General features: G+C 34.8%; 1 protein-coding gene across 1 annotated transcript in view; it reads right to left on the reverse strand.

Moving 5' to 3' along the window:
• Positions 1-2,454: 2,454 nt before the first annotated feature.
• The window catches only part of LOC132554759 (gamma-aminobutyric acid type B receptor subunit 2-like), a 41,933-nt gene continuing 16,568 nt past the window's right edge, over positions 2,455-27,819 (reverse strand). The window contains exons 3-17 of the mRNA XM_060219068.1: positions 25,202-25,372; positions 24,892-24,999; positions 24,395-24,460; positions 22,477-22,677; positions 22,116-22,349; positions 20,142-20,202; positions 18,580-18,663; positions 17,766-17,916; positions 16,378-16,507; positions 14,839-14,946; positions 14,195-14,317; positions 6,595-6,927; positions 5,811-5,940; positions 4,764-4,813; positions 2,455-2,604 (exon numbers count right to left, since the gene is read on the reverse strand). Coding sequence (XP_060075051.1) covers positions 2,455-2,604; positions 4,764-4,813; positions 5,811-5,940; positions 6,595-6,927; positions 14,195-14,317; positions 14,839-14,946; positions 16,378-16,507; positions 17,766-17,916; positions 18,580-18,663; positions 20,142-20,202; positions 22,116-22,349; positions 22,477-22,677; positions 24,395-24,460; positions 24,892-24,999; positions 25,202-25,372 — 2,100 coding nt within the window. The remainder of the gene's footprint in view (positions 2,605-4,763; positions 4,814-5,810; positions 5,941-6,594; positions 6,928-14,194; positions 14,318-14,838; positions 14,947-16,377; positions 16,508-17,765; positions 17,917-18,579; positions 18,664-20,141; positions 20,203-22,115; positions 22,350-22,476; positions 22,678-24,394; positions 24,461-24,891; positions 25,000-25,201; positions 25,373-27,819) is intronic.

Here is a 27,819-nt window from a genome sequence, read left to right on the forward strand (position 1 = left end):
CTTTGGTAGTATTGTAAATTTCTCTCCCACCCACCCCACCCCTTCCCCTCTCCTCTTTGTCGTTGGTTCCTGAATGCATGTCTTCGGTCTTTGAGCATTTGGTATGATTTGGTATGACATAGTGCTGAATTCCATCCTTGATTTCCAAGCTGCGGTCCATATTCGTCTGGCTTCTCGCATATTGTAATGATTGTAATTCAGTTCATGCTTCCTCCAGCTCGGATAAGTACTTAATCTTCTGCTCGGCATAATGTTTATGATATTATCAAGACAATTTTCTATAGATTATCTAATTTCAAATGACGAATGCAATTTCAAATTGTTCGACGACGGCTCCCACTCTTGTACAGAAGATGTTTTATTTCGTTTAGGAAATTCATTTGTTTTTTTCCTTGTGAATGTCGATCGATGCAAGAATTGAAGATGATCGGAGATGTCATATGGACATGAAATGTCCCTTTTACATTATGTAATGAAGCTGAAACAGCTGTGTAAATATCAATGTTTTTAGTATGTTGTAATTATTTCTCCATATATACAACGGAATGTCAGTACAGGCATATTAGCAACATTAATCATACTGTTAAAATGCGGTCGCAATAGTATCACCACATACCGGCATTGGTCCTTGTTTATAAAAATGGTCACATATCACAGTATTGTTTGTCAGTTATGTCACTCTGCCCAGATAGCAAACATAAAGTCCAGTGTTTTGATAGTCAATGTTTACTCAACGCAATATGCTAAATGTTTTGGATAGAATTGCCATTTTCCCAGGCCCAAACAATGATACGTTATCCCGTTTTGCAGCGCCAATGATTTCAAAACAAGAAAAAATAGCCTTTTTCAGCCAGTAGTTACATAATACACATATCTCTTCTTTTAAAATATGTTTTGTAGGCATGTGAAAAATAGTTGGAAAAAGTGCATGATGACAAAGTAGAATACCTGTCATCGTACCTTCTAAATCGAAATAACATTACATTTGTCATTACACCTCCTTTTTCCACTCACAGTGACAATGCTCAGCTTTTGTTACATGCAACGCCTATACACAATATGTGACTTCAAAGTTCAGTTTTATCTTCATATCCTATGTTTAGCTCTTGATATCACGTCATAATATCAAAATAAAGAAGACAAAGAAATGGGGGTATACAATATATATTATAAACAAGAGTTATAAATAGGAATCAGAATCATTGAATATAACCCAGTTACGTGTATCAGGATATAGTTTTGTAAAGTTTCAATTTCTTTCTTTTTTTTTTAATTTTGTGATATTTGTCATACATTATTCAATAAACTCTTTTCTATAAACCATGATATAGTTGTTGGGAATTATTATGTATGTCTATCATAGTACTTTCATTTTTCATTAGACTTCTTGTATATCTGTCACCCCTCTTTCTTTTTCAGTGCACATGTACTTACTTTAAATACCTCATCACACCTTCCGTATTCGAGTCATTGCAGCCCTTATATCTACCTTACCACATTTCTTAATATTTGTAACCACATTGTCTCGTTTGACCGTCATTGAAACTCCTTTATCACCTCGAGTGTCTTGTAATCTTGTTGTCATTTACTTTTTAATATCTTACTTCCTACATAAACATTATTGTACCCTCTTTTTCATACATATCTCTTATATGAATTAAGTATGATCTAAAGATTAAAAACACGTGTTTTCAATGTAAATAATAAACATATACACTTCATTGAATATCAAAATAGCTCTTACGACAAATTAAAAATTAATGCAAGTAAGTCCTAACAATTCTATTTACTGTACACCACACCAAGTAAGTCCTAACAATTCTATTTACTGTACACCACACCAAGTAAGTGATAACAATTCTATTTACTGTACACTACACCAAGTAAGTCCTAACAATTCTATTTACTGTACACCACACCAAGTAAGTGATAACAATTCTATTTACTGTACACTACACCAAGTAAGTGATAACAATTCTATTTGCTGTACACCACACCAAGTAAGTCACAACAATTCTATTTACTGTACACTACACCAAGTGAGTCACAACAACTCTATTTACTTTACACCACACCAAGTAAGTGATAACAAAAGTACAACACAAAGTATAACAACAACGAATGATTTTCTAGTAAGATTACCAGTAACTGCTATCATAATTGTAGACTGAAGCAGTCAAACCATAGCTTCAATGTTATGTCTTAAAGTGACGATCAATACATAAAATACTTTTAAACGTTTTAAATATGTTGATAGTTGCCACATCAGTTGATACTTGATGTGTTGGGGTATTGTAAGGTACTGGACACAGATTAACTTGTGTAATACAGATATAATTCGATATTCTGGTGATCCAATCACATATGCGCATCCTGATACAAAAAAGTTACATGCACACATTACAAGTCTATTTCGACTATGTATATCTTCTCTATCGTGTAGCTTCTATTCTTTCATTTTGCTGAACACCGCCTCCCTCGAAGTCGGTGTCTATCCGCTGATATTGGCGTTGTGCTCTCACATTGAGTTGCTAGTCCAGATGAGCATGTCTCAAGTTTGACAGTGCTTATATTCTGTTTTTCTTTTACCTTGATCTCTGCCACCTTTTAATCAACAAAGTATAATTATGGCATATAAGCACTGAACTATTGTTCTCTGACTTGTCAAATAATCATATTGATTAGTAAAAGATGTTGAAATAAAACAAACTCACTTGAACTACACGTTTGTCTTTTGTCTTTACAAGGACAACGTTTTATTATGGTATAATAACAAGAAACGCGTTGAACTGAATTACCTTTAAAGGTAAAATAATTGCCTCCACACATATGTAAACATCAATAGCGATGTCCTACTCTATATTTCATACATGTCTAGTCTACGAACAGCGCCTGAATTTATCAATATCGCCACTAGAGCAGATGTGTACTTGACCGACATGCATTGATTTTTCATCGTCAGAGGTAACGCTTGTTTCCTTGAAAATCAATTCACAGGCAATTTCATGTAAATGTCAAGACTTCATTAACGGAATTAATATAATAACAGTCGAATTATGGTTGGTATTCTGATATGTGAAATATATAATTTCATCTGTAAACTTTTTTGTTAACTTATAAATTGGTGAAATCGCAAGACATCATATCTGATGTCTATTTCCAGAGTTTATTGAAATCAAATGATATTTCTATTGTCAACATGTCCGAGTACTTCAACGGTTATTTTGTTTAGTATTTATTTATTATATACGATTGATTAATATCTTCATAATATCAATTTCAACATTTTTCATTGATAGATATGTCAGCCGGATTGGGCAGCAGGCTGAAAGCCTTTCCCGAAATGCCAGTTGTAAACATTGTATGAACCAATGACATTAATGATTATTTATATATAGTCGGGGGAAACAAATGTTGTTTATTTTTTGATAAAACGATAATTATTTGCATTGAAGAAATAATCATCCGTTACTGACCTACAAAATACACATTCAATACTCTTACCACGCCCATTACAAGGGGTTTGAAGCAGATAGTCCAAAGAATTATCATCATTATTTTGACAAAGTAAAAAATGTATAAGATTTTAAGTTTGACAACAATCACCATTATGGACATCCACCTGAATTCTCAAACGTCCACAGTGTTTATGATAGAAAATATGGTGAGAGTTTTACCCTTCATGTCTGCATGATTTTTTCACCAATGGTCTCATCTATCTTATTAAACTTCTTTTTTTGCGTCTCTAATATCTTTAGAACTGAATCAAAAATGATTCTTTGTAAACATTATTACGACGGTGACAGCCATTGAGAACAATAATTCATAGTGAGGATAGTCATATTGGTAAAGAGAAAGCATCTGAGTGTTTCTTTTATCTCTATTTCTGGAACGATGAAAGGGCTCATGTTGTATTGCTTCAAGTGAGATACCAAAGGCACTAGAAGAGTAATAGTGCGCCTGACCTCTATAAAGAGTATAGTTTAGCGAGCTCACATAATTCCTTAATTAACAATCATATGTAATGTTATGTCATGGACTTGTATCGTAGATTGGAAAAACTATTTGTCTTTTGTTAATTCTTTGATTTTTTTTCTTCAGAATCCTCTTATATTGAACAATACAGAGGACTTCTGTTAACTCAGAACACATGTTTGCAGGAAATCTGCAGTAAAGTTTCTGCAGATAGATAGATTGAAAATTCTGCTGAGCTGATATTTAGAATCATCAGAGTCATAAAACACTCCTGAATAATATATAAAAACAATCTACGATTTTCATTATTTTAGTATGTATACTCCGGTGCATCTTATTTGTTACTCCTCTCTTGTAGGAGTTCCCTTACCAATTCTGTATAAAATTTAACATGTGCGGTACCTGAGTTAATGTCTTCCTGTTGCAGTTTCATTTTTCTGTTTCAAGGGCTGACCACAAAAATTGCTAACATGATGAATGGTTTCTTTTTATAAACCACACGAAACACGCGTACAATAAAAAATAAATATATTTACGATAACACGGGTTGAAATTATTATTGTTTACATCTTCTAAGACAAAAACTCAAGTCTTCGTTGCGAATGTTTTTCTATCTGACAAATATCTTATCCATATTTCAGTCAATTCTCATTTTGTATTATAGATCTATCTCTACTTCTTTGCTTATCTTATATTAGGGCTCATTTCACTGGTACATAATTTGTTTTCATACATGTATCAAAATGGTGTTAGTAAGTAGACGTATTCATACAGTTAAATCATATTACCTCTGGGTTGATAGTCATATTCTTGACTATTGTTGTGTCTTTAGTGGAATCTGGCAAAAATAAACAAACAGAATAACATTATGATTAGTATAGACATTGAAGGTATCTACTGATTGAAATTAAGACATCTGTCCCCACTTGTATAAAACATCTCGACTTGAGATTTCCTCAAGTCGAGATTTTCCTCAGCTAATATCTCCTTGAAAATATCTTGTATGAAAATTCCTCAAAGAATTTCAGGACATCCTAGCCGATGACTTCCTCCTGTTCCTTGAGAAAATTTTATACAAGCCGTTTTTGAGGAGATATCAGCTGAGGAAAATCTCGACTTGAGGAAATCTCAAGTTGAGATGTTTTATACAAGTGGGGCCAGGTCGCAGAATTTGTATTTACTTATAGTGAAGTTGTGTCTGCATGACTTTCCTCGTAACCACGTGCATCGCCAAGTCGTAAGAGTACCTCTCGATAATAGAGAAAAGCCACTTTACATGTATTTGTAATAAAAAGCCTTGACTACGAGAAATATTAATAATGTGTCCGTTCACAATTGACTTTTACAATAGAAATTATAATAATTGGAACATACTGCATACAATGAACATGACTGCCACATTCAGTGTGATATTGGGAAAGGGTATGCTACTCCAGAAAAAATACCGTTAACATCATAGATATCATAAGTTGAAATTTTCCTTTACTAGCTTTTAAATTGAGAAATTCAGCGGCCCATGGTTGGAGTCCTAGTGGTACAATACTCTCGTACATCATTTAAAATAAATGACCGAGGTTCTGTTTTATATAGGACCCTGTAGAATTAAAACAAATTTTTGAATCTGCTGCCTTTAGGGTATTGGCTGTTTCCTACTAGTACTAGCTGGTCTTGACGGGATATTTCCCCTTTCGTATTGTTTGACTAGTAAACTAGTTATACTGAATGTCACCACGGGCAAAAAATTATAATGTTCTCAAGATAATCGGGGGACAATGACATGTTTTCGACCATGGTTTACCAAAGTATATCGTTAAGTACCATATTCATGATCTTACCAAAAGACATCCAGTTACCTTGTAGTGTCGTCAATTGTGTGACTCGATTTGTAGATGAGGATTCGGCCGCAGACATTCCTTTTAGCGTCGGCACAAATCGTATGTTTTCCGTCTGATTCCGCAGAGAAATCTATAATGTAACACTCAATTATTCATAAGTAAATCTATCTTACAGTATCACTTACGTGTAATGAATTTCAGCTAATTACTTTCTACTTTCACCGAACGTCTACATACATTGTTTCGTGGTATCGAAGAACTACATGAAAAGTGAATGACACATTTCAATACAAAGTTAGAATTAGGTACAGTTAAGTCGTATTGATTGTAAAGTACATCGCACTGCTGTGCTTCTTATACTTGCCAGTAATGCTAAGGACCTTACCTGTGAAAATCAAGGATGCGACAGAGGAAAATCCAAAATGGATAAAATAAACTTAAAAGAACACCAGGAGATGTATCAACGTATTATTTCAATATTCTTATCATTTATTTCATTAAGCACGGTTGGTTCATGTTTATGTGTATATGATATAATTTTATATATGATATTATATTATAATTATATTATATTTCAGTATTTATATAAATTATAACAGTAATTTAATGTCACCGGCCAACTAAACGTCAATAAACGTTTCAATAAAATCTTAATCCATAGCAAAACAAAGTAAAAGTTTCGCGGCCTAATGAATTCTGTTGTAATTGTCGAAAACACACTTGGTGAATTTATCCCATCCTTTCTTACATGTATGACTTCCCTGCATTAAAGTAGACTACTTACCTTTGGTATGAAGAGGATACAAAGGACGAGGGAGGTACAGAAGATAGTGAGGGCGTTGCTTAGGATGTACTTTATGAGTGACTGTTCCACTGTGAGGATGTGATGGGTAGGTACTCCTATTGCACACACCACGACTATGTTGTACACACAAAACCCGATGTATATTGAGTCGTTGAGAACAGGAACGTGGATATCACGAGTCTCCCAGGCTAAGAATGTGCCAAACACTAGAAGGAGTCCTTTGTAGACATACTCTGCAGCCGCCCAGTAGACAAGGTAACGATGGTTGCATTGTGTGAACACCTCTGATAGCACAACGTCATCATCGGAGGCCTGTTCATGGGAATTTGATATGTGAACACATTTGTTAAACTCTTTTTTATCTGATGGATATCTATTATACATAATTGTATTACTGGTTCTGTTCCTATTATTCCAATTATGACAATACCGTCACTGTCTTATCTTAAAATGTATTGTTTCACGGTTTATCTTGCCTGCATGCACTAGTCAATATCTTTAAATTTACCCATACAAACATTTCCTGTCATATGTTCATTCACTTTAACTTCAACAGTTAATTACGATGACAGTCTTTCATTCATATGAGGCAAAATGGTTTCTCTAGCCTATGAATGTATACAACGGGAAGAAAACAAAAAATTAAAAAAACATCATGATGTATGTGAAAAAATGATAACTGGAATGAAGCAAACACTATTGCTCAGTCTTGCCAAATTATATTGCCTTTGAAAATTTCTTTCCGAAACCTGCATACACCTGCTCTTCTCTTAGTGTTAATGTCTTTTATCTTAACGATAGAACATTCTCTATGAAATATTATCAGGCAATGTTTAACTTGCTTTTTATGAAGCTCGTTCACTCCACTCAACAGCGATCGATCCAAATAAAAATGAGTTAAAATATTACATGCAGATATTATCGATTTGGAAATACATCTGTTTCCTGTGGGATATAATAAATACAGTTCCTACTGTGGTCAACGTTTTTGGAGAATATGCTATATTGTCCTCATTATTTGTTGTTTATCTAGATTGTTTGTAATATCGTGTTTCTTTCTTGTAAAGTGAGTTCTTAATGACAGAATAAGGTGTGTATGAAGTAAGATGTTTTGTAGAGAACGCAAATTATTAACGTTATCGAACACACATTTTTGAAAAGGATATGTTTAAGAAATTCGGCATAACTGTACTCCATTGCAATTAATTATTTAGTACAGAAAACGACAGAATCCTAAAAGACAATTTTAATTTTGGAATTCAACGGCTGTCAACTCCATGGAGTCTGTCAGTACCCCCTTTCTAATGCTCTGTCGAGGGTGCCGCGGCAGTTTCCTCATGTGGACGCCCATAAGCCTCCGTGTTTGCCCTCGGATAGGACCTACTGGTCGGCGGTCATTGATGCTGACAATGACCACGACATCCAAATCTTGATGGTAGGGAAAGGATAAGGAGGCCTTTGCCTTTGGACTTTGATTGAATCAGCATAATATTCAAGTTTGTCTCATTATACTGGGTTTTGTGATGCTCAGCTATCTAATCTGGTCTTGCCTTCCTTTCAGAATCATTGTCTGACGTTTTGGTTTCCGTCCATCATTTTCATCGGTCTTTATGTTCAAGGCTGTCCCTGTGCAGCCATACCGAACCACGCGAGACGACCTGCTGATGGTCATGAGCAGCATCAAGATTCCAGCAGCTATAGGTAGAGCCCATAGCTTTCTTGGTGTATACAGGAGCTAGTGGCGGTCATTCCGCTACCCCTTGAAAGCCCTAGTCTCAGGTGGGCAACTTTGGTCACTTCTGGGTCAATTGTAACACGCGGGTCCTTGCTTATTCGCTGCTGTTGGCTATAACCCCACATGTATTCCTGTGTGTAGCCCTTGGGGTTTTGTCTCTCCGCTTTTAAACGGCATGGTAATTTGTCAGCTGACCTACCACACATCCATCCACTACGAGGGCCTTATAGGCTGGTCCTAAAAAGGTTTGCTGGCAGTCTGAGACTGGGGCCTGGACAACTTTATCTAAAAGAAGCGCCCTTAAGACTGACGTTGTCAGAATTCTCGGGGACGCGGTGTGCTCATCTCCTTCACTGCCATCAATCACAGAGTCTATCATGTTACTTATCACATTTGTGGCTACTCAGACGTCTGTTGGCTAAGACAACATTATTGTGCCTTTTGCTCTGGTCACCGCAAGGTCCTTGATGCAGGAGAAGTGTTAACTGAGTTAACAGCTTGATCTAGTAAGTCAGTGAGCCAGGTAGTGTTTGGTCTCGATGAGCACCATAAGAGAGATATCAACTGCCTTGCAAGTACCTGCTCTCTCTAACCACGTGTTTCCCAGATGGTTGTCCATCATGAAGAATCATCGTCCTTTAGAAGCTTCCTTTACGGGTAATATCTTTTCTAGGGGAAACCATCTGCTTAAATGAGGACTTGGCAGCTTCTGCACTCCTCATGACAAACGTCAAGGCCAAGACATCGCAGATTTCGACTGTTTCCGAGGGAATACTTCGTTTTAGAGGTGCTCCCTATACCAACTCAGGCTCTTGTCCTCTCGGAACAGATCCCGTCTAGTGACCAATTCACGAAGCACAGCAATGTCGAAGGGATTTTGCCAACTCCATAATTGTCGCGTACCTGGAGATCAAACGGGCACAAGGTCTCATGTCACGAGTGGTAACTGACTATCCTAGTCAAGCATCTTCAGGTTGGTTGACTGTTCTGGTGATTAATCTCTCCAGACGTCTTAAGACCGTATTAACGGAGTGACTAGTGATCCTTCAATTTTCGAAGACATTTGTCAGTTATCGGACATGCCTGTTGGCCATCTCCTTGAAAAAATAGCCTCCAACCTGAGTTCTCTTCGGTTCCCAGTGCTTGGGAAGTAGACGCTCCGTCTGTTAATAGTGACGAAATTAATGCCTATACGTTTCCTCCGTTAAATATGGTGAGAAGTCTGTTTCACATGTGTCGGGGGCATTTGTAGGATGTTGTATGCCCGTCCGGAGATCCTCCACATTCACACGTTGAGACTATCAAGGGGGTGGGGGGCGCTCGATTCGGCAGACTTTCGCGATAGAATAGAATATAGTTCTTGTTCTAATTAGTGAGTGCAAGTTACAAGCCTATTAGTTCTGTGTCATTGAAGTTTATTACCTTCAAATAGTGCTCCTCATTACTTTGACCTCCGGACGTACGAGGAGCGAGATTCGTGCATTATCCCCTCATCATTCTCGTTTTCGATATTCAGTGACGTTTCCTCAGTCACCATGGTAACTGATCCAGCTTTCTTGGCTAACAATTAGTACCTGGGTTTCCATCTATTATATTAAGAATTCTGGTCTAACGGATGTTGTAAGACCTAAGGACAATCAGATTTACTCTGCCAACGTCTTGTTCTGCTTTTTTATAAGATAAAACCTAGCGCATGTTCTTTAATAAGTAGGACATCTTTTCTCAGACTATTTCGATGTTAGACCTTTTTCACAGATGTATTTTTTTTAGGTCCTTGGTCACCCAATATAATGATGTTCACTCTATGGGAACATTGGTAATTTAGTCTGTCGCTGTGCCTCTACAGTTGTAGAGGTTTGTCCTTTTCTTCAATGCATGCCGGCATGCATCTTTGTGGGTCGTCTGCCGGTTCACTAGGAGAGCGGTCCATCTTTTAATCTTTAGAGTTCCTTGAAGTCTGTCTTCTCCAGTTTTTAAATAGGTGGTCATGTCATGTTAGCCTCGTCTTCCAGGATTTCGCGGTATCCACTTCGGTATGGCCAGTTCGCATATTTAAGTTACGATATGTATTACTGAAATGAATTCGAGGTTTATCAAACCCCACCCAACCTCCCTTTTACTCCTGTGTAAGACCACTTTGCCATTTTTGGTTCAGAAGACGTTACATGTTATGCGAGTCTATATGTAAGCATTTGAAAACGTAGGCGGGATTATCTAAAATCCTTGTTAAGGTGATACAAAAATGTACGTAGGTATTGAAGGTGGTAAGTATAATAAAAAAACCCGTCTATAAGAAAAAGCTCTCATTTTTTGTTTTGCAATCATTTATAATTTTATTTGCAAGTCGTATTCTCTTGTGTAGATATTATATTATAGAAAATTTACTAATACACTCATGTGTACCACAAAAAGGACCAGTTAATTCTTCAGGTTCTTGTTTCATCCTCAAAATACCATACAAGGTCTCTTGATAATTAATAGTTAGCAAAAATGTTCCGTATTCCTTAAATTGTCCAGGTACCATACTGATGAATCCATTGATATTATCCTATACTTTAATATCATATTCTGCTGCAAGGTAGAGATGTTTTTAATCGAGCTATAAAGAAATATTTGTTTCAGGAAACTCGCGATATTTCAAGCTGATGTGTGGTCGATGGGAGGTAACTAGTAGATATATCACAAATAAATGTTGTTTTTTTTCGATTTTCTTAATGTTGGATATCGTCTTTGTTCTATTTTATTATTTCTTGTCTATTTCAAAATTAGAATATGTAGAATTAGCGCAAACAAAGAACCGACAAGCACTTACAATTTCAATAACCTTAGAACTCACCTCTTTTGTTAGTATTTGCTGTGTCTATATAGTTTGTCATTGCATGAACAATGTAGATATTTTTTCCCTGTGTAGACAAAGAGGTTTGCTGTGTCATTCTGTAAGCAATCTAGATTGCCCTGTTACTTTGTTGACTGTCTAGTTAGCTGTATCAGTGTAGACAATGTAGTTTACTGTGTCACTGTGTATACAATGTAGTTTACTGTGTCACTGTGTATACAATGTAGTTTATTGTGTCACTGTGTATACAATGTAGTTTATTGTGTCACTGTGTATACAATGTAGTTTACTGTATCACTGTGTATACAATATAGTTTACTGTATCACTGTGTATACAATGTAGTTTGATGTATCACCGTGTATACAATGTAGTTTACTGTATCACTGTGTATACAATGTAGTTTACTGTATCACTGTGTATACAATGTAGTTTGATGTATCACTGTGTATACAATGTAGTTTACCGTATCACTGTGTATACAATGTAGTTTGATGTATCACTGTGTATACCATGTAGTTTGTATCACTGTGTATACCATGTAGTTTACTGTATCACTGTGTATACAATGTAGTTTACTGTATCTGTGTATACAATGTAGTTTGATGTATCACTGTGTATACAATGTAGTTTACTGTATCACTGTGTATACAATGTAGTTTACTGTATCACTGTGTATACAATGTAGTTTGATGTATCACTGTGTATACAATGTAGTTTACCGTATCACTGTGTATACAATGTAGTTTGATGTATCATTGTGTATACCATGTAGTTAACCGTATCACTGTGTATACCATGTAGTTTACCGTATCACTGTGTATACAATGTAGTTTACTGTATCACTGTGTATACAATGTAGCTTGATGTGTCACTGTGTATACAAAGTAGTTTGAGGTGTCTCTGTGTATACAATGTAGTTTACCGTATCACTGTGTATACAATGTAGTTTGATGTGTCTCTGTGTATACAATATAGTTTACTGTATCACTGTGTATACAATGTAGTTTTCTGTATCACTGTGTATACAATGTAGTTTACTGTATCACTGTGTATACAATGTAGTTTTCTGTATCACTGTGTATACAATGTAGTTTACTGTATCACTGTGTATACAATGTAGTTTACTGTATCACTGTGTATACAATGTAGTTTTCTGTATCACTGTGTATACAATGTAGTTTTCTGTATCATTGTGCATACAATGTAGCTTGATGTGTCACTGTGTATACAATGTAGTTTGATGTATCACTGTGTATACAATGTAGTTTACTGTATCACTGTGTATACAATGTAGTTTACTGTATCACTGTGTATACAATTTAGTTTGATGTATCACTGTGTATACAATGTAGTTTACTGTATCACTGTGTATACAATATAGCTTAATGTGTCACTGTGTATACAATGTAGTTTGATGTGTCAGTGTGTATATAATGTAGTTTACTGTATCACTGTGTATACAATGCAGTTTACTGTATCACTGTGTATACAATGTAGTTTTCTGTATCACTGTGCATACAATGTAGTTTGATGTGTCACTGTGTATACAATGTAGTTTGATGTGTCACTGTGTATACAATGTAGTTTGATGTGTCACTGTGTATACAATGTAGTTTGATGTATCACTGTGTATGCAATGTAGCTTGATGTGTCACTGTGTATGCAATGTAGTTTGATGTGTCACTGTGTATGCAATATAGTTTACCGTATCACTGTGTATACAATGCAGTTTTCTGTATCATTGTGCATACAATGTAGCTTGATGTGTCACTGTGTATACAATGTAGTTTACTGTATCACTGTGTATACAATGTAGTTTTCTGTATCATTGTGCATACAATGTAGCTTGATGTGTCACTGTGTATACAATGTAGTTTGATGTGTCACTGTGTATACAATATAGTTTGATGTATCACTGTGTATGCAATGTAGCTTGATGTGTCACTGTGTATACAATGTAGTTTGATGTGTCAATGTGTATACAATGTAGTTTACCGTATCCTGTGTATACAATGTAGTTTACTGTATCACTGTGTAGACAATGTAGTTTACTGTGCCACTGTGTATACAATGTTGTTTACCGTATCACTGTGTATACAATGTAGTTTGATGTGTCACTGTGTATACAATGCAGTTTTCTGTATCACTGTGTATACAATGTAGTTTGATGTATCACTGTGTATACAATGTAGTTACTGTGTCACTGTGTATACAATGTAGTTTACTGTGTCACTGTGTATAACATGTAGTGTACTGTGTCACTGTGTAGACAATGTAGTTTTATGTATCACTGTGTATACAATGTAGTTTTCTGTATCACTGTGTATACTGTGTCACTGTGTACATGTAGTGTATACTGTGTCACTGTGTCACTGTGTAACAATGTAGTTTGATTTACTGTATCACTGTGTACTGTGACAATGTAGTTTACCTGTATCACTGTGTATACAATGTAGTTTTCTGTATCACTGTGTATACAATGTATGTGTCACTTTGCATACACTTGATGTGTCACTGTGTATACAATGTAGTTTGATGTGTCACTGTGTATACAATGTAGTTTGATGTATCACTGTGTATACAATGTAGTTTTCTGTATCACTGTGTATACGATGTACTTTGATGTTTCACAGTGTAGACAAAATAGCAGTGAATTGTAAGTCCCTATATTTACACTGTTAAGATTAAATTTTCCATTTGGTCGTGCGTCTGTTGTTGACAGTTGTTTCAGGGTTGTCTTTTTATTGAGCCCCATTGGTCCATAAAAAATATATAACCAAGACGTTAATTGGAACATCTCAAAAATGAAGAAATACTGATTATCTTCTACTTATAGAAACTGGAGTTTTTGTTACAGCTCTAACAGGTTACCAAGGATCGGAGATAACACTTTTCTTATATTTCTAAATTGAATGTGGTTTGAAAAGCTGCAATAACAAAGTGATACAGCGGATATAGTTCGTTAAGAGTTTTTCACCAATTTTCATAAAACATATCAACATATCACCTGTCTATTAATCTTTATTTGTTCCTGTTCCAGCGGATGGAAGACTGTCCAAGCCGTCAGCAGGATGAGGTCAAGGATAATCAACAAGAACAGCTGACCAAAGAGCTGAGAGTCTTTGATGGCCTTTTTAAATAGTAAACAAAATGTTCTAAATATAAAAAAGGACGGATATAACAATGTTAAAATATACTTATACATATACCTCATAGATCCAATAAACATTATTTTCTCTATATCTTCTTATCAAAATTTGTACAAAAGACACCAGTGAGTCGCACCTTTTAACAATTTAGATACAGTAGAGTCAAATGATGAAGCATACTGCATCTGACACATGTTTCGTCTTAATATGACACGTCAGTGTTGATAAAGGCCTAGATATTGAAGCCTAAGAGACGACTGAGGAAAATTGAAAGTGATCGAAATCCAGTCTGGTACGTTGACCAGCCCCATAACTAAATAGATAAAATAAATAATTTCAGAACACCATGAAGTGCATGTGAACATATACTGAACCGTGCCACTAGGTTAGACAAACTTACACCAGCAGTGTCTACCTCCTGCTATATTTCAATGAGTCTCATTAAGGTATTTTACTTACCGTTTAATACATAAGATAATGCTGTATATATAAAACAGGATACCTTTCGTTTAACTGTCGACTGCTTAAAGAGTACGTGTACTCGCCAAGTCTTGGAGAAGAGGGCCCCGAAAACTGTTGTAAAGCCTATTGAGTGCACCCAGGTATCAACCTAAAAGTAATCAACATACTGCGAGTGTTGATTTCATAGAGGTATTCACCTAGAAAATGCAGTATATACATACAGTGTAAGTATGAGCCTGTCGATTTCATCCATGTAGTTATTTATTGAGCTAAGATAAAAACAGGCATTTTCAGTGAAGGCTTGGGCTGACTGTTAGTATTGTTTTCGAAGTGTCCATGTGTTTGTCAAGATTTTATTTCATCTTTAAAATTGTGAAAAACTGAACTTCTCGAAAGTGAAATACATTGCAGTCAATAGAAAAAAAAGTTGCATCAAATACAATGTTTAGATACTATTCGGTACTGTAATAATGGTGTTTCTATTGTTATATTGGTCCCGTAATAATCGTATTTCTATTGTTATATTGGTCCCTGTGATAATCGTATTTCTATTGTTATATTGGCCCCTATGATAATGGTATTTCTATTGTTATATTGGTCCCTATAATAATGGTATTTCTATTGATATATTGGTCCCTGTAATAATGGTATTTCTATTGTTATATGAGTTCCCGTTATAATGGTATTTCTATTGTTATATTGGTCCCTGTGATAATGACATTTCTATTGTTATATTGGCTCCTATAATGATGGTATTTCTATTGTTGTATTGGTCCATGTAATAATGGTATTTCTATTGTTATATTGGTCCCTATAATAATGGTATTTCTATTGTTGTATTGGTCCCCTGTGATAATGACATTTCTATTGTTATATGAGTTCCGGTTATAATGGTATTTCTATTGTTATATTGGTCCCTATGATAATGGTATTTCTATTGTTATATTGGTCCCTATATTAATGGTATTTCTATTGTTATATTGGTCCCTATAATGATGGTATTTCTATTGTTATATTGGTCCATGTAATAATGGTATTTCTATTGTTATATTGGTCCCTATAATGATTGTATTTCTATTGTTATATTGGTCCATGTAATAATGGTATTTCTATTGTTATATTGGTCCCTATATTAATGGTATTTCTATTGTTATATTGGTCCCTATAATAATGGTATTTCTATTGTTGTATTGGTCCCCTGTGATAATGACATTTCTGTTGTTATATTGGTCCCTATAATGATGGTATTTCTATTGTTGTATTGGTCCATGTAATAATGGTATTTCTATTGTTATATTGGTCCCTATAATAATGGTATTTCTATTGTTATATTGGTCCCTATATTAATGGTATTTCTATTGTTATATTGGTCCCTATAATAATGGTATTTCTATTGTTATATTGGTCCCTATAATAATGGTATTTCTATGGTTATAATAATGGTATTTCTATGGTTATATCGGTCCCTATAATAATCGTATTTCTATTGTTATATTGGTCCCCTGTAATAATGGTATTTCTATTGTTATATGAGTTCCCGTTATAATGGTATATTAGAATTGTCATATTTTTTGTTTACCATACACGTGACGCGGCCGACGTTGGGGGCGTTGTAGGCACTATACGTAGACACACAAACAGACGCATACATGATGAAAGCACCTATGATTATGACGTTGTTTACACGGGGACTTGACATCTTAATGTTTCTGCAACAGAAATAAAGTTATGATGTTTGTAAAGCTTAATATAAGTAAATATTTCTTAATACTCAAACCTTTTCTAACTATGCCAAGCTTATGAAAGAGTTGACTCATTTCTAAAATAATCAAAATTGTGATGGAGAAAACTTTTCAAATATGACTACAGACTTTTCGTAAAACTGATGTACACAAGTTGGTTGACAGAATGTAAATGTGTATGTAGACATTCTGAAAAAAGGGAACATTCGACTATGAATCCGACAACTCGGCGGCAGGATAAAACATAAAACGAACCGACTGTCGAGGGAAAATGTTTTGTTTTTTTTTGTTTTTTTTTTTGGTTATTTTTTTTTAGTGGAATCATGTTCTACCGTAGGTATCGTTAATATCCGTAGTTGCCGCTTCCATCATTGTGACATTATCAGTTTCTATGTGCTAGTGAATATGTTGTGATATCATATTTGTGGGTGTTATATGACGTTACAATATAGGAAGGAACAAAACGAACGGTTTCATTCACCTACACACAGAGCAAGTTAATAAAATAGTGTAATTAAGTCCTTAAGGGCGTTCGGTTAGGATTTCCCATTAGTTAATGGAGGTGTGTTTTCGGTCTACCAGTTTCGATACCAGGTAACCCATATGAGAAGGGACACAAGTATTGTGTTGGCAGCCTTGATATGTCACCAGTATTGTGCCGTCAGCCGCCCTGATATGATGTCACCAGTATTGTGCCGTCAACCCTGACATGATGTCACCAGTATTGTGCCGTCAACCCTGACATGATTACACCAGTATTGTGCCATCAACCCTGACATAATGACACCAGTATGGTGCCGCCATTGCTGACATGGTGACACAAGTATTTTGCCGTCAGCTCGAGTGTTCGTGTCACTTTTTATGTATCACGACAGAGAATCACTGCCATTGGAATAAACATGTAGACAATTATTTATGCTGTTCTCACCACGAGGACTTTCCTGTATAATGTTTGTTTATCGCTGTGAAGATACCTGTGTAAGACAAGTAGCCATTAGATATTGTGCTGAAAATATCTACCTACATAGTGATATATCAGACAACATTTGTTTAGTTACATCGGCACCAACATATAGCTGATATATACGACAATGTTATACATGTAAATGATAACGCACACATTCTTTTCCTGTTAATTCCTACGATAGTCTATTGTTGTTTTGTAATAATCAATCCTGTTCTTTGTTTACATGAAAAAGGGTTTCATACTCATGTTGATATTTACCTATTTTCTCTGAAATATATATTGAATGTAAGGAAACCAACAGCCATTAGAAATCCAATGGTATCCAGGATAAGCATACAGACCATGGCACTCATAGGTATGGTAAAGTATTTAGTGGTGTAGGTAAACGAGTCCTTGGGAACTTTCCCTCCTACAAATACACCAAAAAAAACTACTACACATCATCACACCGCATCTAACAAGTAAATAATACTAACTTTCATTTTGCTGAGGATGACTTTCCCAAATTAGATGAATAACCGAATAAAAACCATAGTCTAAACGAGTATATTTTCAAAATTGATCTTGGCATTTTCATATTCATTGCAACTCGTTGATAGTTTGTCTGCGTGATAAAGTAACGTGTTCTGGTCATTTGATGACGTATCTGTTGATAAGAAACAGTTAAAGTCATTTTTTTTCTATACTTTTGGAATAACTTTCGAGCAATTTATTTTAAATGACACAGCACTTCCGGTTGTGTAAATTAATGTTCCTATTGGCTGTGTATAGTTTCGCTAGATATCTAAAATATTCCTAAACATCTTCCTTAACTTAATGAAATTTTAACTACCATAGAAAAGCATATCGTAAGTTAAGGAAAAAAATATAAGGTTAAGGAAACTTGGACCAATGAATATATATTCAAGAATAGCTCTATTGCTAACTGTATTTGTACAAGGTTTGATACGTTTGTAACTACCCCTGGTAAAGCGATAAAATGTTACGACTAAGATGTTCACACCAACAACAGGGATTATCGTAAGATAAACAGCCATATTTCAAATGATAAATGTAGATTACTTCCACAAACCTTGAAACAGTAAACTGGGGTTAAAAGTCCAGTTTAAAGACTGATCCGTGGGATCAAATTTAGCCACTGAAGACCTGTCAAAGCCTGAAAAGGAAGTTTAAACTTTGTAACACGTATCGCATTTTTGTAAGGATTTTTTGTATTGTTAAATTGTAATAATTCTTACATGTCAATGCTGTGCTGTATTCATTCTATGTTCATCTATTGACATTTTGTTACTTTAAGGAACTTGTTACCTAATAAATCCTGAACCTAACCACTTGAAGCTCTTGATGACAATCCATTATCCATATGAATGAAAATGAATGATATGGTGAAATAACAAGATTACATTCGATCTTGGGTATAAGGATTTATATAACATGTAAGTAATGGTATACATAACATTACCAAATGATTAAAACAAAGAAAATGCCGAAATGTTTACAAAATCTCAATTCAAACTCAAAATCGATGAAATGAGAAAAATATGAACATGACAGAAAGATCAAATACGCAAATGGTCAAGGAGATTAAATCTATGTGATCTACCACGGTAATTATCTTATGCTTCAACGACTGCATCCGCCATGTAAATCTTCATCCTGAGGTGCATTATTAACTAAAGTTTGTTGTATACGTACATGAATCTCAATATATGCATGTCAGTATTTCACATAAAGACATTTCTAAACCAAAAATATTTCAATGAAATAAATAAATCCATCCCCATCCTTTTTTACCCTCTTCATTTCAAACTATCATTACTATGAAAGATATAAAGTGGAAGGCAGCTTTATGCCTTGATGAATCAGAAAATTAATATATACTTTTTTTTCATCAGGGCAATAGATTCAAAATTTTGTTACACGAGTGAATGTCGGAAGTTAAACATGTGTCAGTTCAATTAGCTTTCCTGGAGACGGTAACACGTCACATGACACCAGGATATTGAAGAGCAGGAAAACCATGTCATCATTTGGTTCCTTATAGTGGTTCGATGGGACAATTCCATAATAATTGGGATAAGTTTTACTTTTATTTGTACAAGATTTACAAGAGTTATAGATACAACTTTGTAACCAATAACAAAACCATTCCCTTTGTGGGGAGCGATATTAAAACTTCATTTTACTACTGAAATATATATATGATAAATCTATACTTTTTAACAAATAAGCCGATACATACTCTTACATGAAGTTTTAAGTTAAGGAAATTTCGGGATAAGAAAAGTTTACATAAATACATATGGCATCCCAAATGATACTTAATACTTAAACGCAATACAGAAGATGGCCATTTAGCTAAATTTATTTAAGGCCTCAAAGGAATGATGCTACAAGCGGGCTTACCGTGACTTGCATGAATTACCAATAGTGACTTTGCATAAAATATATTCATGATTAAGTTATTAATAGAAACACATAGGAAACAGCAATTGACAGAAACAAACATTTGCGTGGATGATGAATAGGAGTGAAGCGAACTAACGAGGGCATAAATCTATCAACAAGACTTTGATAATCATTAATGTAAATCTCGTATGTAATGTTCCGGCTGTTAATGACACGTTTCCCTACCTTCATTTGACTGAATATATGAGAATCCAATGCGTCTGCCGTTTTGGAAGGAAACAGGGCCCTACAATAGATCACATGTAATTATATAATTATTAGTTTATCAATAAAACAAATTGTAAACTTATTTAAAGAAGAATTGGTACATCGCAATATATGTGTAGTTAAATCAGTAACGTTTACGGCTACTTCCTATCAATATTTTTCCAAATTTCGCGTGGGGGACTATAGCCTAGTTATGTTTCCCAACGCTAGAGAAGAGATTTATGTTTGGCCTGACTGTCTGTCACACACTTTCCGTGCTTATTGTAATGCATTTAGCTATAGCCTAGTTATGTTTCCCACAGCTGGGGCAGATATCTATGTTTGGCTTGACTGTCTGACAGACACTTACATGCTTACTGTATAGTTATATAAATACATATATCAACATGTGTATAACTCATCTAAGAGTTAATCTGGAGATGTTCAATTTCAAATGGTACAGGTTAAAGGTCAAAGAGATCCCATTTTGTATCCCATTAACGGTTAACACTGAATAATAGTATTATGATGCGATATTGCGGGGACTGATACACATTTAATATATTAGACTCTTGAGGTTACAAAGTGAACGGTCAAGGTCGTATAAGTCAAGTTTCGCTATGAGTATGATGTAGATATATCGTATAGAACCAAGGCGTTGTCAGTTTAGGGTGAAGGTCACAAGGAAAAAGATCAAGATCGTAGGTCTGAATTTGTTTCATCATAATTGTATGCATAGTAGACATCGTTACCAGGCGTCTATTTATATAGTATCAAAGAAGGAAAGGTTAAAGTTTTATATTTCCTTAAATAGTTAACATTGTATATTACCACTGTACCACTGCCAAATGTTTGTTAAGAGTACCACTGTAATTCGTTGACAATTGAATTACCTCCCTTGTGTATTGTGTTAAATTGCGTTCACAGATTAAGGTTTTTCTGTGACAAAACTAGGTTTGAAATGGGGAGACTAATTGGGAACACAGAAAACGAAATAATGTAAATTTGTTTCGTTTTACAAAAAAAGTAAAAAAAAAAAAAAAAAAAAAAACACACACACACACAATATCCGAGACAGAAATATTGAATAAATGTTGGAAATTCTTCTAATTCGTTTAAATTATTCCAATGATATATATTTGAGATTTTACTCATTTTTGTGCAATCCTGTAGGTTTCTCCCTTTTTTGTTTTGTAAAGAAAATGTATTTATTTTTATCTGAATTCGTAAGACACATTTCTCTTTCATATGAATAATCAGAAGTTAATCATCATTTTATACAATGTATCTTTATAGTGCCATAGATATCTGAAATATCATCAAATTTATTTGTTTATTTATTTTGCATTTTAGTAAAATAACGTTAAATATTTTGGTTTTGTTTCCTGGTAATTGTTGGAAATGTTCTTTCTTTATGTTGCTGATAAAACATTGTTGTATTGATAAGACCTTCTGGAAACAATTTTTTAGAGTAAAACTGCATAATGTTATTTGTGTTTTGTTGTTTCTTTCCAACATATTTTTGTTGAAAAAAATACTTTCGAATAATCTATCACTCAGAGAGCGAATGGCGTGAAGTCACGATTTTCTTGCATGATCCACTCTCTGGTAAACACGGTTAGAATTATATTTAAATATGTCCAAACCCGAATACTACAAAGGTCTATTTTTCTTCTGGTTTTAATTTCCGCGGTAACTATGATTTTTGAATGAGTAGGTATAGAACTCGGGTTAACTGTTCCATGGTGGTGAAGGAATGTTGTCTGTTGACTATAGTGTCAATATCTACCTATATTGTTGTTTTGGGGTAAAGACCTCCATTTAATTGTTCTACAGTGGTGCAGGGATGATGTTTGGTCACTGTTGTGTCAATATTCGCCTAAAGTGTTTTTTGGGGTATAAATGTAAAGGATACTATCTGTTGACTATACTTAGAAACGTATCAATACATACCGATACTCCTTGAAAATGTATCCGATCCATTTTGTCCTTAATGTTGCTTAACATTTCACTATTATTATAGTTAAAGTCAGTTAATGTCGATCCGTTTAGACAACAAAGGGAGGCGTTTAAGGCCAGTGCTATCGCCCAAGCGGTGTCATAGGCGAACGTGTACTTCCTGGATATTTTGTAAGTAGGAAATTGTGCCAGGTAGGTTCGAATGTATTGGTCGTACTCTGCAACACTCTAAAACATTACACAAAATATATCGAAATGCTACAATGTGGAAAATAAATCATTCAAGAACAATACACATATATACCAAAAGTGTATATAATATTGATCACTACATGTAATATTGAGAAGGACTAACCCTTCCACTGATGGTTTGTTGGTCTGCCTCCCCCATAGACTCGTGGTCCAGCGTTATATAACCTCTCGCAGCCTCAAGAATCTGCTCTCTCGTACATCGTGTCCCAGTACCGTCCAAACGGGAATCTGTCCAGAAAGTGTACATCGAAGTGCCTGATAATATCCAAACATACTTACTTCCGTACATACCTTGCTTATAAGCCTGCAAAACATCAAAAGTAGTGTAAAAGTACTCAGGGACAGATTAATACACAAATAAACAAAGTACAATCAATACACATCACAAGGTCTTATCGACACAAACAAGAACACATCACAAGGTCTTATCGACACAAACAAGAACACATCACAAGGTCTTATCGACACAAACAGGAACACATCACAAGGTCTTATCAATGCAAACAGGAACACATCACAATGTCTTATCAGTACAGGCAGGAACATATCACAAGGTATTATCAATACAAACAGGAACACATCACAAGGTCTTATCAATACAAACAGGAACACATCACAAGGTCTTATCGATATAGGCAGGGACACATCAACACATCACAAAGTCTTATCAATACAGGCAGGAACACATCACAAGGTCTTATCGACACAAACAGGAACACATCACAAGGTCTTATCAGTACAGGCAGGAACACATCACAAGGTCTTATCAATACAAACAGGAACACATCACAAGGTCTTATCGATATAGGCAGGGACACATCAACACATCACAAAGTCTTATCAATACAGGCAGGAACACATCACAAGGTCTTATCAATACAGACAGGAACACATCACAAGGTCTTATCAATACAAACAGGGACACATCAACACATCACAAAGTCTTATCAGTACAGGCAGGAAAACATCACAAAGTCTTATCAATATACATAGGAACACATCACAAGGTCTTATCAATACAAACAGGGACACATCAACACATCTCAAAGTCTTATCAATACAGGCAGGAACACATCACATGGTCTTATCAATACACGCAGGAACATATCACAAGGTCTTATCAATACACTCAGGAACACATCACAAGGCCTTATCAATATACATAGGAACACATCACAAGGTCTTATCAATATACATAGGAACACATCACAAGGTCTTATCAATACACAAAGGAATGCATTATATATATAATAATTACACACAGGAACACATTATTTGAAAATTCTGAAAACTGAATTACTAATGTCGAGATCCAAGACATTGAAATTTTGAATGTTGAATGTTTGCATGTCGAGCTGCGTAACATGTGAATTATGAATGTTGTGACAACTTCAAGTTGTTAACGATGTAAAATGCCGTCCCTGTAGAATACATCGAATATGTCTCATGTAAAACTTTTTTGACGTTATATGTGTTATTACATATCCAGTGTGACAATGACAACGAGAGTATTACCAAACAAACAGTAAAAAACTTGTGATTTATAAATAATAATTGACTGAGGTTTTATATATTAAGATTCTTGAAAAGTTTTGAATTATAGGACAGGATGTGACGATTTTTTCATATATATATTCAGCATTTTGAATCTAACATGCTTACGATATAATTAAAGGCATATTTCCTCATGGCGAATATGTTCATATGATAGATACTATAAGATGGCCTTCGGCGCAATGGTATTTGTATACTCTAAAACAGCACCAATGAACATTTCATTAAACTTTTAACAAGAACTTATCATCAAAATTCAGCTATGACTTCTAGGCCGTTGAACTGACAGCACCATCCGTCACTATTTCACTTCACCTGTCACAGTTACATTATAACACTCCACCCTTTGAACACTTTAATTTACCGTGCACGAGACTGTGCACCAATATTTTGTCTATACTACTATATGAACAACATGAACGCCCCATGGAAGCATTCCTTCTATATGAATAGCAATGATAGATTACCTCACAGAAAATTGCTGGTGCTTGAGTCGATCTGAAGGCTCCAAATATAACTCTTGAGTGGTATTGCTGTAAAGATAACAGGTGGCGTTAATAGGGATTTCAATGAGGTTTATTGGTTTTTCAGTTGTACTCCAATAGATGAGAGATTTCTTTTATTGATAACCGTCAAGGCTCTGATCACTCTTAGCATTTAATAGGCAATCACAAGTAGAATCTGTATTTTTAATTCATAATTAAATTGATATAATTTAAGCAAAGTATGAACAAAAAAACGAAAATTACAGAGAGACTCCTGAAATAGCGTCAGAAGAATAAACTCATGTGTTCCGGAAGGGTTAGTGTTCGAAGCTCATTTCCTTATATAATTATAAGGCGATAACTATTTCTGGTTTACATTGATTGATAGACACTACTTCCCTGGAAACTAAACATATTTGTTATATGTGCAAATGTCATACACATGTATCATACAAATATAACATGTAAAATAATCTCACCTTTAATCGTTTGATATGTTCTTCGGTCCTGCTTAGATCTACAATAACACTAGAAGTAAGCAGCGTAAAGTTTTCTGTCTGTAGTAGGGAGTGGAACTCATCTATTTGCTGTTAGGATACGAGGAAATAAGAAGAAAACATTATTTAAACGCTCAATTGGCTCCATTCCATTTCAACAGAACAGCGTGAGCACATGAACGTAATCGTAATTCTAATATCAATAATGATGATATTTCATTTAAATTGAAAACAAATTAAAGTATTTTTTTCCAAAAGTTCAATATTTCATTAGATCGAACTAGCTACTCACCGATCCAAAATAATCCATGTCAAACAGAATAGTTGCCACACGTGTCCATCCAAAGTATTTCATCATCCTTATACGGAGAGGGTTTAGGTCGTCCTGAATGAAAACTGTGCTGTACAGGGACGGGAAACGCCTGCGATCCTTAATAGTGGATGTTCCGGCAACAAAACTCATCTGAACAAATAGTCAAAAGCTATGGTTCGGTATGTTATATATCGTGTTAATTATTACATGTATACAATGAACATAACAAAAAAAAAAAACAAAAAAAAAAGACACAAGCATGTTATTTATTGGCCAAAGGGTAATAAGTAGATATATATATATATTGCCTTTAGGAAATGTTGTGGTCACAGTTTGGGGTATGCATACTGGTCACAAAAACGTTTCGGTAAATGGAACGCTTTTTTGTGCTGTGCAGGTGATGTACAAATGTACATGTATCAGGGGAAATGATAACATTGTCCAATCCGAGGCTCTGTCCAGGGTTGGACATTCCAAATAATCTGGAGGGTTAAAACTTCTTTGTCGTACTTCTTACGGATTGTTTTTTCTCCCACTACTTACTAAGTAGAACATCATTGCGTTGTCAGTGTGTAAACATAAATACATGCACATAACTACATACCAATATCCTTACTAAGGTATCAATTAAAAGTGGTGATGATAAGAATATGTTTCATCATTATACAAAGCCGTATGTTTCATATACATATCTAATATCAGTTTGAATAAGGCAAACTCATTTCTTCTCTATCTCCTCTTATATCAAAACCCACGGTGCCATTCATTCAGAGCGTGTTTAATAACGTCATCCGTATTTAGTTACCAACTTTCCTTTTTTCTTTTTCTGTTTTGACAGATGATTAATATCCGTACTCTAGATCCTGTCGGCAGCTAATGATCTATTTCCAAACTCCGTTTTTTCAGATATCCATGTTTTGACAACAAGGCTTTACGCACGTCAGAAAATCCGTAACTGCCAAGTATACGTACGTCTCAGTGGTGCCTTCCATTCCTTATTTATTTTATTTACACATTTTATATGCTTTGTTATCTACACGTTGTAGTTGTACCTGTTACCAGGAGTAGAACAATCAATCTGTTAGAATTTTTGCTTGTTGTCTATACTTTATGACTGCTTACATGACGTCCTAGCTTGTTTTTTTTATTAACAGCCATTGCAATGTTTTTCCATTGCAAGGATATTTCACTTAAGTATACCTCTGTCGTGGGTACAACTGAACAAAATTGAATGAATTATCACCGCTGGCCACAGAATTTGAACACGGGAATTTTCATTAGGTGGATCACTTTGTGATAAATAGGACCTAAATATTTCTGAAATAAACACAGCGACCCCCTCTTTTCTAATTATGAAAATAATCAGCACACATATTTTTCTATCAAGTCTTTTAAAAATTGTACGTTTTTTTCAAATTGACATTTTTGGGTTGATATGGCGTTATGCGCCCTTAAAATCAAAATGAAATAGCATTATCAGGTTCCTTTTGGTCTAATCACCCAAACGTCATTCTATTATCATTTTAATTAATACAAAAGAAATATGATGGGAGAAATCACCTTGAAAACAAAGAATAATTAAGTATCCTGCATGGTATCAGGATCTATGTCTCTGGCGCACACACTTGAGGAATTTTGTTTGGTATGAATTTGGCTCCAAAAAACAAGAATTGCGTGAATGAGGTCTTCTTGACTTCCTGAATGTAGAAACGTACATAGCAGGTTTACATTGAAAAAGGTTTTTTTTTATGGTATTATAGTTTTCTTCTTCAGAAAAATTCTTATTATCTCTATTATTTTCTTGTACATGCTACAATTCTGGGAAGGGAAAATGGAAATGTCACTTTGTAGACAATAGCGGGGATCGAAAGGGCTTAAGGAAATTGATGTTGATGTAGCGTAGACTTGGTGGTAGAGACAACTGTATCTATATCATAATTAAGGAATCATCCTATAATAGCAATTTAGCCAATGTTGAATGACGATCGGATGTGTACTTTTATAATAAAAAAATGTACCAATGTAAATTTTCAATCTTCTGCCCATCTTACCATTATCACCGACAGTTACCGTGTCTTGTGTTTCAAACTTCATATCTTTGTTCACTTTGCTAGCATAATTTCGTTTGCTTACTCCATGTAGACGATATAGTGCAAACAAAAAACAATCTCGGAAGTACTTCCGGTTCAAAAAGTTGACGCGTGTAAACTGTCATAACCTAGAGAATGACAGGGAAATTAAATAAGTTAATGATGTGAGATTTGTAAAATTATATATTTTCATAGATGATATATTCTTTAACATTTTCTGTCAGTGGGTGCTGCCCGAATTGATTATTACTTGTCTCAGTAATATGGTTTATCCTGTCTAGTCTAAAACATTGAACTGGTGCTGATTCGTTCCTTTGATATTCTATCTAAATGGGTTTTTTATTTTTTCATCATTTGCTATCAAAGCTTCGCAATCAATCAGTCAATGCCTTCAGCAATGTTGTGCTGATTATTTTGTTGTCATTATCAAAATGCCTTGTTTATAATTTATACTGTGGATTTTTTTGAGGCCAGTTATACACTGATTAGTCCCAATAAATGTTAAAA

This window comes from Ylistrum balloti, unplaced genomic scaffold (genome assembly GCF_031769215.1).
Source record: "Ylistrum balloti isolate Yb309-2 unplaced genomic scaffold, AGI_CSIRO_Ybal_v1 Utg370442, whole genome shotgun sequence".
Taxonomy (NCBI): Eukaryota; Metazoa; Mollusca; class Bivalvia; order Pectinida; family Pectinidae; genus Ylistrum; species Ylistrum balloti.